This window comes from Taudactylus pleione, unplaced genomic scaffold (genome assembly GCF_031769625.1).
Source record: "Taudactylus pleione unplaced genomic scaffold, aTauple2 ptg000386l, whole genome shotgun sequence".
Lineage (NCBI taxonomy): Eukaryota > Metazoa > Chordata > Amphibia > Anura > Myobatrachidae > Taudactylus > Taudactylus pleione.
Window position 1 is genome coordinate 9,232,128 of NW_028284787.1, and position 14,406 is coordinate 9,246,533.

The 14,406-nt window shown below is 45.9% G+C and overlaps 2 protein-coding genes across 10 annotated transcripts in view; one reads left to right on the forward strand and one right to left on the reverse strand.

Annotated features, from left to right (window-relative positions):
• Positions 1-990, reverse strand: part of TERT (telomerase reverse transcriptase) — an 80,505-nt gene extending 79,515 nt beyond the window's left edge. For all 7 annotated transcript variants that reach the window (XM_088445713.1, XM_088445711.1, XM_088445706.1 and 4 more), the window contains exon 1: positions 526-990. In XM_088445713.1, the coding sequence (XP_088301839.1) occupies positions 526-762 (237 nt within the window). In that variant the 5' untranslated portion in view covers positions 763-990. The remainder of the gene's footprint in view (positions 1-525) is intronic.
• A 150-nt stretch (positions 991-1,140) lies between these two features.
• CLPTM1L (CLPTM1 like) overlaps positions 1,141-14,406 on the forward strand; it is a 66,817-nt gene continuing 53,551 nt past the window's right edge. For 2 of the 3 annotated variants that reach the window (XM_088445648.1, XM_088445651.1), the window contains exons 1-3: positions 1,141-1,238; positions 7,684-7,863; positions 8,085-8,185. In XM_088445648.1, the coding sequence (XP_088301774.1) occupies positions 7,699-7,863; positions 8,085-8,185 (266 nt within the window). In that variant the 5' untranslated portion in view covers positions 1,141-1,238; positions 7,684-7,698. Of the gene's footprint in view, positions 1,239-7,635; positions 7,864-8,084; positions 8,186-14,406 lie in introns of all 3 variants that reach the window. The other variant, XM_088445649.1, reaches the window with a different exon arrangement.

The following is a 14,406-nucleotide window of genomic DNA, read 5'->3' on the forward strand; positions in this document are numbered from 1 at the left end:
AGCAGGAACTGAAGACATTTGCAGTAGAGGCCTGGCAGAGCATCACCAGGGATGAAACCCAGCGTCTGGTGATGTCTATGCGTTCCAGACTTCAGGCTCTAATTGCCTGCAAAGGATTTGCAACAAAGTATTAAAAAGTGAAAGTTAGATTTAGGATTGTTTAGTTTGTCCCATTACTTTTGGCCCCTTAAAAAGTGGGGGGCACATATAGAAACCGTTGTAATTCCTACACCGTTCACCTGATTTGGATGTAATTACCCTCAAATTAAATCTGAAAGTCTGCAGTTAAAGCACATCTTGTTTGTTTCATTTCAAAGCCATTGTGGTGGTGAATAGAGGCCAAAATATGAAAATTCTGTCAATGTCCCAATATTTATGCACCTGACTGTATGTATCATGCAAAGGATCTCCTAATGTGTACCCGGCTTAACTCTCTCAATGCACATTTTAAATCTGGTCAAATCAAGGTGCAAAGTTACTTGCTTTTTCCCATACTTTGAATCAGTTGTGGCTATAGGCTCTTACCTGAAGGAATGAGATAGGGGAGCTGAGTTTCTTTGTCCCCCGGGGGATGCACACCAGCAGCTCAGACAGAAATGTCCAATACCTCTCAGTGTCTCCCTCCTGAAACACAGCAGTGGCTGTCTCCTGGCTGCCTGCCTGTAATATTTCCACATAGTCCCTGATCCCTAACACCTTGTAGTACAGGGACTGCAGTATCCCCAGCAGTTGCTCTGCAGCCTCTCCGCCTGTGCCAGGCATGCCGGTCAGAGTATAGGCAAGTACGTTTGTACCCTCCTTGCAGCACTGAGTGTGCCTGTGGTGTGTGCCGCTTATAATAATCACTAAGCAGCATCCGCACGGTACCGCTGATACCGAGTGTACTGTACTGTACTGTACCACTCATCTGGCCATGAATGATGAATCATATGCAAGACTAAATGTAAAGTAAACTGCAAGAAGTCACTAACAACACGTTACTGTAACGTGTCTTCGCTAGGGAAGCCATACTGGAGGTGTCTGCTCAGAACGTTACTATATAACCCTTGGTCTTCTACTTAATGGCAGCCGCCGTGGGACCTGTATTAGGTATATTTTGAAGCTATCTTTCCCTCTAGAAAGTCAGGTCAGTACCCCAACTGGGATACGTCACTTCCGGACCTGGCTGACAGCTCTCAGTCTTCCCGGTTCCTGCGCCGTCCCTCTCGGTAGAGAGACATGCACTGTACCGGCGGGAGGTAATACCGTGTGTGGCCGGCTGTTACTGCGTGTATAGATTACTTTGCAGCACAGCACCGCGCAGCTGAATGACAGGGAGCTGCTGCATCCTGTATTATTAGCACGAAATTCTGTATTTATAATGAAGCAGATATATAGGTGTATTACGTGGGCTAGAGCCGCAGCATTGTCCATGGGAGGCTCCTAATGACAGATTGATTAATTTTAAACCAGGGCTTGTTACTGAGTGCTTCCCATTCACCATATGGTTCTGTGGCCTTCTTATCTGTTCTTGTTATTACTGGCTGTGTATGAAACTGCACTGTATAATAAGCTAAATAAGAGTAATATTCGGTTGATTTGGCCTCTCATACCTACCATATGTTAGAATAGCCATTGCCAGCATACAGTAGCATAATGCTTAAGTACAATCACACAATTATGTGGTTTAGTAATAGAATCCACATTGTAAATACTGTTAACCAATGTGGAAAGTGTAGAAAATGTCACTGCTGATGCATATATATATATATATATATATATATATATATATATATATAAAATTATATTTCATACATGTTCTGTTGTGTGTGTGTGTGTGTGTGTGTTTTTTTTTTTTTTTTTATATATATATAAACACATGGGGTGGTATTCAATTGCTTCGCCCCTTTACACGCCTGACAGGAGCTATTTAATTGTTGCTCCTGTCAGGTGTGATCTGCTGCCAGCGCACCATGTCAGCTCGCAGCCCCAGCGGGGTGCAAGCTGAAATGGGCAAAAAGTGACCTGGTTGGGGTGTCTAAACCCGACCACTTTGGGCGTGATCAGCGCGAAAAAACAGCAACAATTGAATAGCACCCAGCGATCTCCTTTCACTGTAGACGGGAGATCGGGTCGCTCTATAAAAATTGAATACCGCCCTTTATGCTTATGATTGGTTTCATCATGTCATCCTGTGACATTATGGAAGTGTGTTTCTGTCATGCTAAGTGCAATATATGATACACTTGATCCACTTGCAAAGTTATTACTGTTTTCAGTCTCGATCGTTGTTTGCATACTTGAGCCATTTCATATACACACAGATTTAGGTTTCCAGTTCAGCAATCTTCGTAACAAATTAAAATGGAGCCTGTTTGGCTCTGTAGGCTCCAGTCACAGTGCTCCCTAGTTGCTAGACTGGTGCTTCACATGTGAATAGAAAAACCAAAGAACCACCAATGTGCAGGCAAAGAGAGACGCCAGAAGGGGTTAGTCAGACCCCAAGCAGGAGTAAATATATATAAATAGTACTGGCGCAAAAAATTTAAAATGAGATTGATAGCTGGTGCATATATAGCTGAAACGGATGTTTTAAACAACTCATTTATTACATAAATTGGCAATAAATACTGACAATAATAGGAATGAATAAAGTCATAAAATGTAATTAAAATCCACAATAGCAGATGAGATCACTGCAACAATTCGTCCATAATTGTAGAATGGGCACTAGCTGAGAGGACCAAGTGAACAGTTCTTCTGAAGAAGCTGGACACTTTTAACCAGCGAAAGTGTTAAGCCAGCCTCCTGCCCACCGCTACAATTCTTGGGGTGACCCTTCATTATACCAACACATTGGAACTTATTGGACACCACTTTTTGCTGTTTGGGAACCTGCATCCAATATCCATATAGAGCTACAGCTACAAGTGGATCTTATTCAGTCAATTCCTCTGCGATCATCGCTAACAGGACTGTGGTATACATCTGACCCACTTGGTAAATATTTGCTGTACCTACTTGTTGGAACTGTTCACTTGGTCCTCTCAGCTAGTGCCCATTCTACAATTATGGACTTTGGATCCCCCTAGTAGCGAATTGTTGCAGTGATCTCATCTGCTATTGTGGATTTTAATTACATTTTATGAATTTATTCATTCCCATTATTGTCAGTATTTATTGCCAATTTATGTAATAAATGAGTTATTGTTTTATACATCCGTTTCAGCTATTTTATGCACCAGCTATCAATCTAATTTTAAATATAGCATTAATTTTTAGCGCCAGTACTATTTATATGTATTTACTGGTGCTTCACATGTGGCCGCATCATTTGAAGGTCCTGATTGGCAGCTATGTAGTAGAGGTAGTGTCCATTCTAGCACCCTGCACCTGTCACAACCCGTGCAGTTCCTCTTTCTTGCCTGGGGTGTCGCTCACTGCTCTGGTGTGGTGCTTCTCGCACACTCTGGTCTGTAACTCAGTAGTTTGTTACATTAGCTGAGTGTGCTGGAAGCACCAGAGCAGAGAGCGTCACCCCAGACAGGAAAGAGGAACTGCATGGGTTGTGACAGGTGCAGGGTGCTAGGATGAAGACTTTCACTGCCTATTATGGATCCATGTTTCTGTATTTTTGGTGGTGTCTTTTCCTGAATAAAATACCCAGACTATTCAATTATAGCTTCACAGCCAACCAGCACCAAGGCAGCAGTTAACACTTATTTCTGCTTGCACCCTCCAGTGTTTTGAGTAGAAATAAGCAATAACAGCTGCCTCTGGGTTGCTTGCGGGAACAGTTCCAGACACTATACCCAGGCTATTTGAATCTTCCAATAAAAGGCGTAATAAACGCTTGATACATAAAGTAGCAGAATAACCGTTGCAGCTGTTGGTGGTGATATATGTTCTGGTTGGTCATTGAGCAAAAGCACTATGCTTGTTCCTGTACATCTTCAATTGGTGTACTGACTTAGGGCCTGATTCAGAGCCGCTCGCACGATGTGTATGCAAATTGTGTAGGCAGTGCTATCGCCCAGCAATGCATTAGCACGCCCAGTATTTCTTAGAGAGCGATCACATAGTGTATGCAGACACCCACCAGCCTGTTTTAAGACACCCACTTGTGCACGTCATGTCCAGGAAGTGTATGCAACCATCGGATGATATCGCAGCACTTGAGGTTGACCATACCCTGTTGCAAGCACTGCGAGCACTTCAGTGTAAAAACAAGCCAGGTAACTTGTACTATGATGCTGTCTTTTAATTATGCACACTTCTAAAACGCTGTTGAGATGCTCTGGCACGCCTGCATTTGCATCTCCACTCCCCCGTTTTTAATGGCCAGCCCTTTACCACCTACAAACTGCTTCCCCTGTCACTCACTCTGCTGGGCTGTCTATGCGCAACAAGAGAATGCAATGTGAACTTTCGCTAAGGTATACGCACTGCGATGCATGCGCACAATGCATACACACTGCATACCATCGACAGCAGCGAGAGTAATGCATCTTAGCGAGCGGGTCTGATCAGCTCCTTAGTCTGAATCCATGATTGAGCTCTACCAGCCCTGACCTTCTGTGCTGGTGCCTAAAAATAGAATGTTGGCAGCAAGTCCCTAACACTGCTAATTTGTCAATGTTAAACAGATATTTCATTGCAGATGGGGGCTTGCCGTTAAACCGTACTTATTACTCACCCCCTTCTTCCCACATACATGGTTTGGTATGACTTTTTTTTTTTCTGGGTGCTACAGGTGGGAGTAGACCTGCAAGCTGGAAGACACCATGGCCTAGAATTAAAACACCATTCAAATAGTTTGCATATATCTTTTTTTAATCACTACCTCTCTACTTGGCTATACACATGGAGTAAATGTAATAGCCTGCGGACTGCAGGCATTGGCGAGTTCCGTGCAAGACTGCCCAATGTTTTAAAGTAACAGTCATTAAAAAGGCAAAATCAAATTGGTTTTGCCTTTTAAATTACTGCTACTTTAAAACTTCGGGCAGTCTTGCAGGGAACTCGCCAATGCCTGCAGTCCGCAGGCTATTACATTTACCCCTATATCTGCATAAAGGATATTGGAACGAAGAAGATTTCTTAGCAATTAATTTCCAATTGCAGGCAGTTTGATTTTGCAGAATAACACCATATTGCAGCCAATAAAGTTTCTTTGTGCGACTGTATGAATATTTAGTTATATGTTGAGAATTACTGATTTCATGTATCAGACACTATTAGATGCTGAAAAATGTGTTTGACACTGCTGGTATATGCTAGCTGTTTTGGCAAGAAAGACAAACACTTAAATGTTTTTTACATCCTGCTGTACATGCTAAATTTTATTTTGCTAAATTGCTGTGTTCACTTTTGGACAACTTTGTTCAACCTAGGATAGGTAGAGAAACACAGAGGGCCTGTGGCTGCTATAGAGGAAGCTGCGAGGAGGTGGCCCCAGAGACATGACCAACAATGTAGTAACTTGATATGTAGGATGCCAGGATAGGACCATGGCCCTCATTCAGAGGCGTTCGCAAAAAGCGAGCGCTCGTTCTGAATGAGGGCGGCCGCTTGTATGTTCTTGGTCGCTAGCTAAGCTGTGGGTTACCACCCACAGCTTTAGCGACCGACCAGGTTGATGGTCGCGATGGTCTGGTCGTGATGGTCAAGACCATCGCGACCATCGGGGCTTGCGACGAGACCCTAAGGTTGGGTCTCGGCAACCGCAAGCCCCAGGGAGCTTACTGCAGCAAGCTTCCCACTGACATCACTGCTGATGTCAGTGCGGCCGCCCACAAAACGGCGGAACCCCTCTGTTTGTGTAGCCCCCCCCCACCTACAAAACGGGGCGCGCTGTCGATCAACATCGACAGCCGCCCCTTTTGTAGTGAGCTCCGGAGCGAGAGAATTTCTCTCTCGCTCCGGGGCTTGCGCACGCACAGTGCGGCCGCTGAGCGTGCGCAGGGCCTTAACATCGACCCGGTTGCGAGCGCTCGGCGCTTGCGACCGGGTCTGAATGAGACCTCATGTCCTGAGGACCTATTCAATGCACCATTTGTAGGAGAAATGAGTGTTCAACAGTATTAAATGCAGCAAATATGTCAAGGAGAATAGAAGGGAATACTGACCCTCAGATGAAGTAGTGATCAAATTATTCACCACTTTAGTCACTGCAGTATTTTACTATAGGCAAGTGTAGACAGAACAATACATAACTTAAAAAAGGAATAGAGAGATGGGAAGCTAATCAAAAGCTACACACACTATACGATATTATTCTGACACGGATCAGAATGATATATTGCACACATACTATAGTGTTTACGTCCGATCCGTCATTCACTGCATCGTCCCATCTGCTGCTGTACAGAACATGCAGCATGTATTGACACATCTCACCATCGTACACTGGCTCATGCAGTGTCTATGTAGTACGCAATGTATTGTTACACCGCACCATCGCTGGCTCACACATCTTATAGTGTGTACCCAGCTTAAGAGAAGATTTGGGTCAGCATTTTTTATTTTTTCAGAGTATGAGTGCTTGCCACACAGGAGTAATAATAATGTAATTATACCTGTAGTCAGTGGGAAGAGTAGAGGAGTATAGAATCGATGTTGTGGGATCTTCTCAATTGAGGGTGCAGGAAAGGAATTTATTTCTGGAAGTAGGAAGCAAGATATTGAACAAGGATGGCTGGTAAGGGACAATGGAAACATTTTAATGTATTAACTACTAAATATTGGGCCTGATTCAGACCCGCTCGCGAGCGCTCGCAAGTGGGTTGATGGTGCCCTAGTGCGCATGCGCACGACGGAGGGAGCTCCGTCGTGCACTTGCGCGAGACCTGAATAGCGACGGCCATGCTGTCGATGGTGAGTGACAGCACGCCCCCTTTGGTGGGCGTGCCGGGGGCGTTGCTGCCCAGACGGTAGGCGTTCCCATGGGAACGCCTACCGTCTGGGGCCGGCCCCACTGACATCACTAGTGATGTCAGTGGGAGTGCATTTGGCTCTGATAGAGCCAAAAGCACTCCTGGTCTTGCGGCAGCGAGACCCTACCGCAGGGTCTCGTCGCAAGCCCGATGGTCTTGTCCATCGCGACCATCGTTTTGGCCGCTCGCATAAGCTGTGGGTGGTCACCCACAGCTATGCGAGCGACCAGGAGGCCGCTCCAATGTTAGGTAGGAGGGCCCTGATTCAGAGCGAGCGCTCTTGTCAGAGCGTCCGGCTCTGAATCAGGCCCATTGTCCCTTGTGCTGTTTGGGATTTCTCTCTCTCCTCATTTCTCTCTTCAGCTTGCAGCATCCTTAGTACTAACATTTTGTTCTGTACTTTGTCATGTCCTCACCTTTTCTCCTGTATATTTTCATCTCTGTATGTGTCCCTTGCATCCCTGTGTGCCCTTTTCCTTTCTTCTATACTGTTATGGATAATGCTATAATGTTTTTATTGGTCTATTTTCAGGAGTATCCGTGTTTAGTGATTAGAAACCAGGGCAGAGATGACCTAGATAAACAACATTCATAATTATGTTCAAAATGAATATATGAGAGCTATGCTAATACTCTCCTAAAAATGGAGTATATTTGCTTTAGTCCATGTAGCAGAGTGTTGACTTAAATATGGCTTATAGCTTAATTTGTTCTCTTACAGATCTTTACATTCTCTAACTATTTTGGACACCAAATTGTTTCCCTGCAGTTTCCTTTTCCACCTATGATGTTGAACAGAAGCTCCTTCACCACCCTTGTGGTTGGAGTATTTATTGTATATGTGGTTCATACCTGCTGGGTGATGTATGGCATTGTGTATACTAAGCCCTGTGAAAGCCACAGTGACAACTGCATCAAACCGTACTTATCCCGGAGGCCGAAGCTGCAAGTATGTGTTTTAGCAACTCTTTCATACCTTGTCATTTGAATATTATGAAAGATTTTCATGTTGGAGTAGTTTGTACCTTCTTTTTGGTAATTACTTTAATTCAAAAACATGTAGTGTTATTTAAATAATATTTATTATGTTGCTAATATGCTCTCAAGTATCAAAAACATTTCACATTTGATTTATTATAAAATGGGTATCTTGTTGTCTTATAATTTCAGTTAAGTGTATATACCACAACGAGGACTAGTATTAGTGCTGAAAACAATGTTGATTTGGTTCTGAATGTTGACAACTTTGACGTGGAATCAAGATTTGAAAGGTAAGGAGGAATATATTGATGGTAATATTTTTTGTTACTTTTATTGTATTTTTCTATAATTAAACTTTAGACTTTTTTTTAGTTAATAGCATGCTACAAAAATTCGCAGCTTTTGAATCAGTTGCTTTTTGTACAATAACACTGTTGTATTTGCTTTAGAGTGTTAAGATATGAGACTTTGAGAAGGAGGAGGCAGGATTGGTATGTTAGTGGTTCCGCCCCTGAAACACCCACAGTTACTGATAATTGCTATTGAGTCCTAGGGGTAAATTTACTAAAGTGAGAGTTTTGAGAATTGGAGATGTTGCCCATAGCAACCAATCGGATTCTAGCTATCTAAACTTCTAGAAGGTGCTAGTTAAATGTTAAGTAGAATCTGATTGCTATGCAACATCTCCACTTCTAAAATTTCTCACTTTTTTTAAAAATATACCCCCTACTGTTTAATTATAAGAATGGAGATTTGATAACTAGAATCTTTACAGTGCTTGCAACAGTGCAGATTGGTAGCAATTAGCAGTATAATAAGCTAAGTTATGAAGAACGGGACCTCTCCAAATTTCCAATACAGGGAGTTGTAACTGAAAATGGAATTTGGTCACTTTGCGGCCTCTCACAACTGTGTCTACGGCACCTGGAGACCACCAGATATAATCATTCAGTACCATATGTTCATTGTGGAACATGTAAACGTACCTATAACATTAGGATTGCGGGTTGGGTACGCGATGCCAGGGCTCGGGCTCCTGGCGGTCAAAATCCTGATGCTGCCATCCCGAGACAGGGTTAGGATATCTGTCAGTATCCTAACCCCCCCCCCCCCCCCCCCTATCCCTAACTCTACTTACCTGCTGCCTAAACCTAACCTTCCCCCCGTGCCTAAACTTAACACCAACACCCCCCATACACACACATGCGCACGCCCTAAACATAGCCTCAGCACCAGGATTCTGACAGGTATTAGGATTCCAGCGCCGGCATCCCGACTGTCTGTATAATGACCGCATCCCAGGGTTGCTCCACATCAACTGGCTCAAATTTATGATTTTCTTCTCCAGGGTCCATAGGGCTCCACAGGGAGACATTGGGGTGTAGGTGGAACCTGGATGACCGGACACCAACAGCAAAGCTTTATAATCCCAGGATGCTCCGGTCCTTCCCCCTATACCCCGCCTACAGCCTGAGGGCAGTTCAGTTTCGTTGGTGTCTGGCAGGAGCTGGATCACCATTATAACAGTGGGCTGTATTAAGCAGCCCAAGCTTTACTTTCATGCTTTTATTTACTTTTTATTTTTTTTTACAAATAGGTGAGCAGCACCAGACTGTCCTCCGGACGTCTGTGCTGCCGCCCCATCACCTCTCCACCAAGCCTGAGCTAGGTACTCCCGGCGGGGCCATGAGGGGGACTATCTGGCAGGCTCCACGGACCCCAGACTGCAGCCTGATATCCAGCGGACAGGTAAGGCGGGTACCCGCGGCTTAGTGCAGTCTTGCCTTCGGTCTCAGACAGACTGGAGGTACTGATGTGGACTCTGGCTTTGCCCACCACTCCACTAGACCATCGGGACTAAATGTTACTGGCGCAGAGGCATATTTTTAAGGCCAGGACACCTGGTGGTTAACGTCAGCCAGGGGGATAAGGTATTCTCCCTGCAGCCCCTTCCCAGCTCAGGGCAACTTTCCACTGCAGTCTTTGTGTTCCGTGAGCTGCTACTCCCTCACTCTCCGGCCCATCAGAGGCGCGTGGCAGCCATTTTCTGCAAGCAGGTCTCCGGGAAACGGTGGGTCCAGTCTCCTTGTATACTTCTCCCACAGGCCAGGTTATACAGCGCTATATCCTACCAGCCACTATGGTCTGTGAGGTCGATTTTAGTGCCCATGTAATGTTTTTTTTTTTTTCTGGGTTTGTACATGACTTGTGCTAGCGCCAATCTCTACTTTCTCTACTTTCTTTACTGTCAGTTATAGTGTTCACTCTAGCTCCACACGCGCACACCCAAAAGGGCGTTGCCATTGAAAAGGGGCGTGTCTATAACGCGTCACTCTTGGGGGCGTGGCCGGCACTTAAGGACAAGCCGGGCAGCCCCCAAGCGTTGCTGACATGTAGAATAGATGCCGGGCGCATGCGTCCAGCGTCTATTCGCTAGCGGTGACCGGGTCACCGCACATTTCCCCACCCGCGGGAACTGCGGCCCGCGGGTGAAGACTGCACCCGCAGGCTGTCTTAGCGGTGCGCTGCGTGGTGAGGGCAGGGAGTTTTTTGCCCTCCAGAAGGAGGGCTGGGCGCAGCGCCCCGCTAAAACAGCCTAGCTGGAACGCTAAGTTATACCTCTCCCTTATTTTTCTATTATACCATGACATACTAAGGTATTTGGGGGTTCCTTGTACCTCTCATCTGCTATATAACGGTGAGAACTATCACATACTATATACACTACATTATGCCATATATAGTGCAGTTGCACACTACATTGTGCCATATTACACATACTGCAAGGTGTTCATTACACTGTATCATACTGTGCATGCTATTATTCTTGTGGCTATGGCTGGCAGAGGAAAGAATAACAAGCAGCCTGATGCTGCTCCTCCTACTCTGGTGTCTTGTAAGTCCTGCTTTGCAGCCTTGGCCACAGAGGACCTCATTCAGGATGGTCTCTGTATTAATTGTTACACAGCTCCAGGCCCATCAGCCTCGGGGTGTCTCCTTCCACCCACTCTGGGCTGCCTTTTCACAAATGCTGGCAAAACTTGCGGACCAAGTAGTGGTACCTGTGGCAGCTCCTCCTATGGGATGGCCACAGCAGGTACTCCTTGCAAATCCTTTGTTTCCCCCATGAATAGACGTACTGTCTACCTCAGTACAGAGTTTGGTTAATACCTCTATGGTTTTTCCGCAAATGCAGCAAAAAGATAAACCTTTACCTACTAAACGTACTATGATATCTTCCCAATCCACACAGTTATCTGATCTCTCTCACTCTCTCTCAGGAGAAGAGGAGCCACCCTCTAAACTAAATATACCTGCCCTTGTGAGAGCTGGTAAAACTATTCTATAAATAGAAGAGGATGAACCCGCTCCTAAGAAAAAAAAACCATGTACTTTTTATGTGACAAAAGGTGGTTTTACCAGAGTTCCTTCACTCTGACCAGCTATCTGATCACGTGAGTGAAGCTTGGAATATGCCCGGTAAAAGGTTAAAAATTCTAAAACGGTTCAGTTCCTTTTACCCGCTTCCAGCTACTGATTGTACTAAATGGGAAGTTCCCCCAACAGTGGATTCTCATGTAACACGTCTGGTTAAAAATGCCACCTTACCCATTCATACTGCAACCTCCTTGATGGAAACTACAGATAGACGCTTGTCATAAATCTATTTACTCTCTTACAGGAGCTATTACTCAGCCTGCTAGGGCTACAGCCTGGGTGGCAAAAGCCATTGAGAGTTGGGCAGAGGCACTAGAAAAGACACTTTCTCCCTGATGCTTCGAGGGAACAGCTGTCCTACATATCTCACATCAGAGATGCAGCCTCCTACTTAGGTGAAGCAGCAATGGATACGGCTCTCCTGGCCTCCAGGATATCTGCCACTTTGGTAGTGGCCCGACATATCCTTTGGCTACGTTCCTGGAAAGCAGATTCAGAATCAAAACGGGCTCTAGAGTCTCTACCTTATGCAGCAGACGTCCTATTTGGTCCAAAATTAGATAAAATTGTGACTACTTTGACGGCTAACAAGACAGCATTCCTGCCCTCTGCATATAATACAAAGCTGCGGACATCATCCTTTCGTCCTTTTGCCCTCAAGGCAAATCCAAGGTTCAGTCCTTTCCATGGCAACAGACCTCAGCCAAGGCCTCAAAGCCTAGGGCCAAACAAGCCTGGGCTACTAGATGTCCACCTGCCAAGTCTGAGGACAAGCCTGCAGCCTGACTGGGTGGGCCTCTCCCTGTACAGGACCTCCATCAGACTCAACCAGGGCCCTGCAGCTCCAAAAAGCCATTCAGTCCTTACTGAATTCAGGAGTAATACTTTAGGTCACCTGCTCACAACAGGGCCAAGGGCTATTATTTTACCCTTTTCGTAGATCAGAAACCCAATGTGTCTCAGCGACCTATCTTCAGCCTCAAGTCTCTGAACAAGTTTATCAGGGTGCCCAGATTTCGTATGGAAACCCTCCGTTCTATTATCCTAGCATTGGAGCCTGGATATTTTATGGTATCCCTTGACATTCAGGGCGCTTACCTACATGTATCTATAGCGCATTCTCATCAACAATATCTCCAGTTTGCTACACTGCAGCAACCAATTTCAGGCTCTGCTGTTTGGGATTTCAGCGGCCCCTCAGGTCTTTACCAAGATCATGGCAGCTATGGCGGCCTCTCCTCATCGTCAAGGGATCAGACTGCTCCCACACTTGGACGATCTCTTGCTGTTGGCCAGCTCCCTAGAGACTCTTCACCGCCATCTGCAGGTAACCATTGTCTTTCTACAAATGCACGGTTGGCTGATCAACTGGAAAAAGTCTTCCCTGACACCCTCTCAAAGGATGCTACATTTGGGAGCCCTCCTGGACTCTCCAGTTCAGAGAATCTTCCTAACATCGGACATGATTTCAGCATTGCAGCACAGGCTACACAGACTGCTCCACAATCGCAGTGTGAATTCACTCTGCATTGCTGGCCTTGGGATCAATGGTGTCCACCTTCGACATGGTGAAATTCACCCAGTTTCACTCCAGGCCATTACAACACCTGATCCTCTCCAGGTGGAATGGACTACCCCATCTGTTCAGATCCCAGACGATCAGTCTCCCCCCAGAGGTTCGCCTGTCCCTAGCCTGGTGGCACAGACTTCCCATTTGAACAAGGGTCGTCCCTTTTGGATCCTGGACTGGGCTTTCCTCACCACGGACTCAAGCCTCCGAGGGTTGGGCATAGTAACCGGCCAGCACTCGTTCCAGGGCCGATGGTCCCCAGTCAAGGCAGTGCTACCAATCAATATCCTGGAACTTCGAGCCATCTACAGAGCTCTCTCTCTGGCTAGAACATTCTGAAAAACAGGCAAGTACAAGTACAGTCCGACAACATCACGGCTGAGGCCTACCTCAATCACCAAGATGGCACTCAAAGGGGCCGAACACAATCTCCAAGCCATCTCCGCAGTGTTCTTCTCGAGGATTCTCAATTGGGAAGCTGATTTCCTCAGCCGTCACAACGTGCACACAGGAGAATGGTCTCTACATCCAGAAGTCTTTCAACTTCTGGTGGACAAATAAGGGTCTTTCAAAAGTGGATCTCATGGCCTCAAGACACAACCACAACCTTCCAGTTTATGGAGCCAGAACAAAGGACCCCGACGTGGCCTTCATAGACGCCTTGTTGGTAAAATAGAACTTCCATTTGGCCTATCTCTTCCTACCAATATCCCTGCTTCCTCGAGTGCTTTGGAAGTTCAGACAGAAGGGGGGCACAGTCCTGTTAATAGCTCCGGGCTGGCCCAGACGTCATTGGTACTCTGATCTTCAAAGACTCTCCATAGCCGTTCCTCTTCAACTTCCTCTACCAATAGACCTGTTGTTTCACGGTCCATGTCTAAATCCGAACCTGGCCCATCTGTCTTTAACGGTGTGGCTCTTGAGACATCCCTCCTAACAGCTAAGGGTTTCTCCAGCTCTGTGGTCCAGACCTTGCTCAGAACACTTAGACCGGCCTCAGCCAGGATTTACTACAGAATATGGCATACACATTTCCAATGGTGTGCTCTAAGAAACTATGACCCTCAAGTCTTTAAAGTTTCTCGTATTCTTGCCTTTCTTCAGGCTGGACTAGACTTAGGCCTCCGCCTAGCATCTCTGAAAGTGCAGGTCTAGCTTTGTCTATCTGGTTTCAGCGCAGAATTGCTCGTATACTGGATGTTCACACCTTCATGCAAGGTGTTCTGTGTATACAACCTCCCTTTGTCCCTCCTGTGGCTCCATGGGATTTGTCAGTGGTGCTCAAAGCACTTCAGGAACCTCCATTCGAACCCTTGGAATCAGTGGATGTCAAATGGCTCACAGCGAAGACTCTGTTTCTACTGGCTGTAGTATCTGCCCGTAAGGCATCAGATTTAGGGGTGCTTTCCTGTCGCTCCCCTCTTTTAATATTTCAACCGGACGGGGCTGTTCTTTGAACACGCCCAGGCTTCCTTCCCAAGGTGGCATCTCTCTTTCACCTGA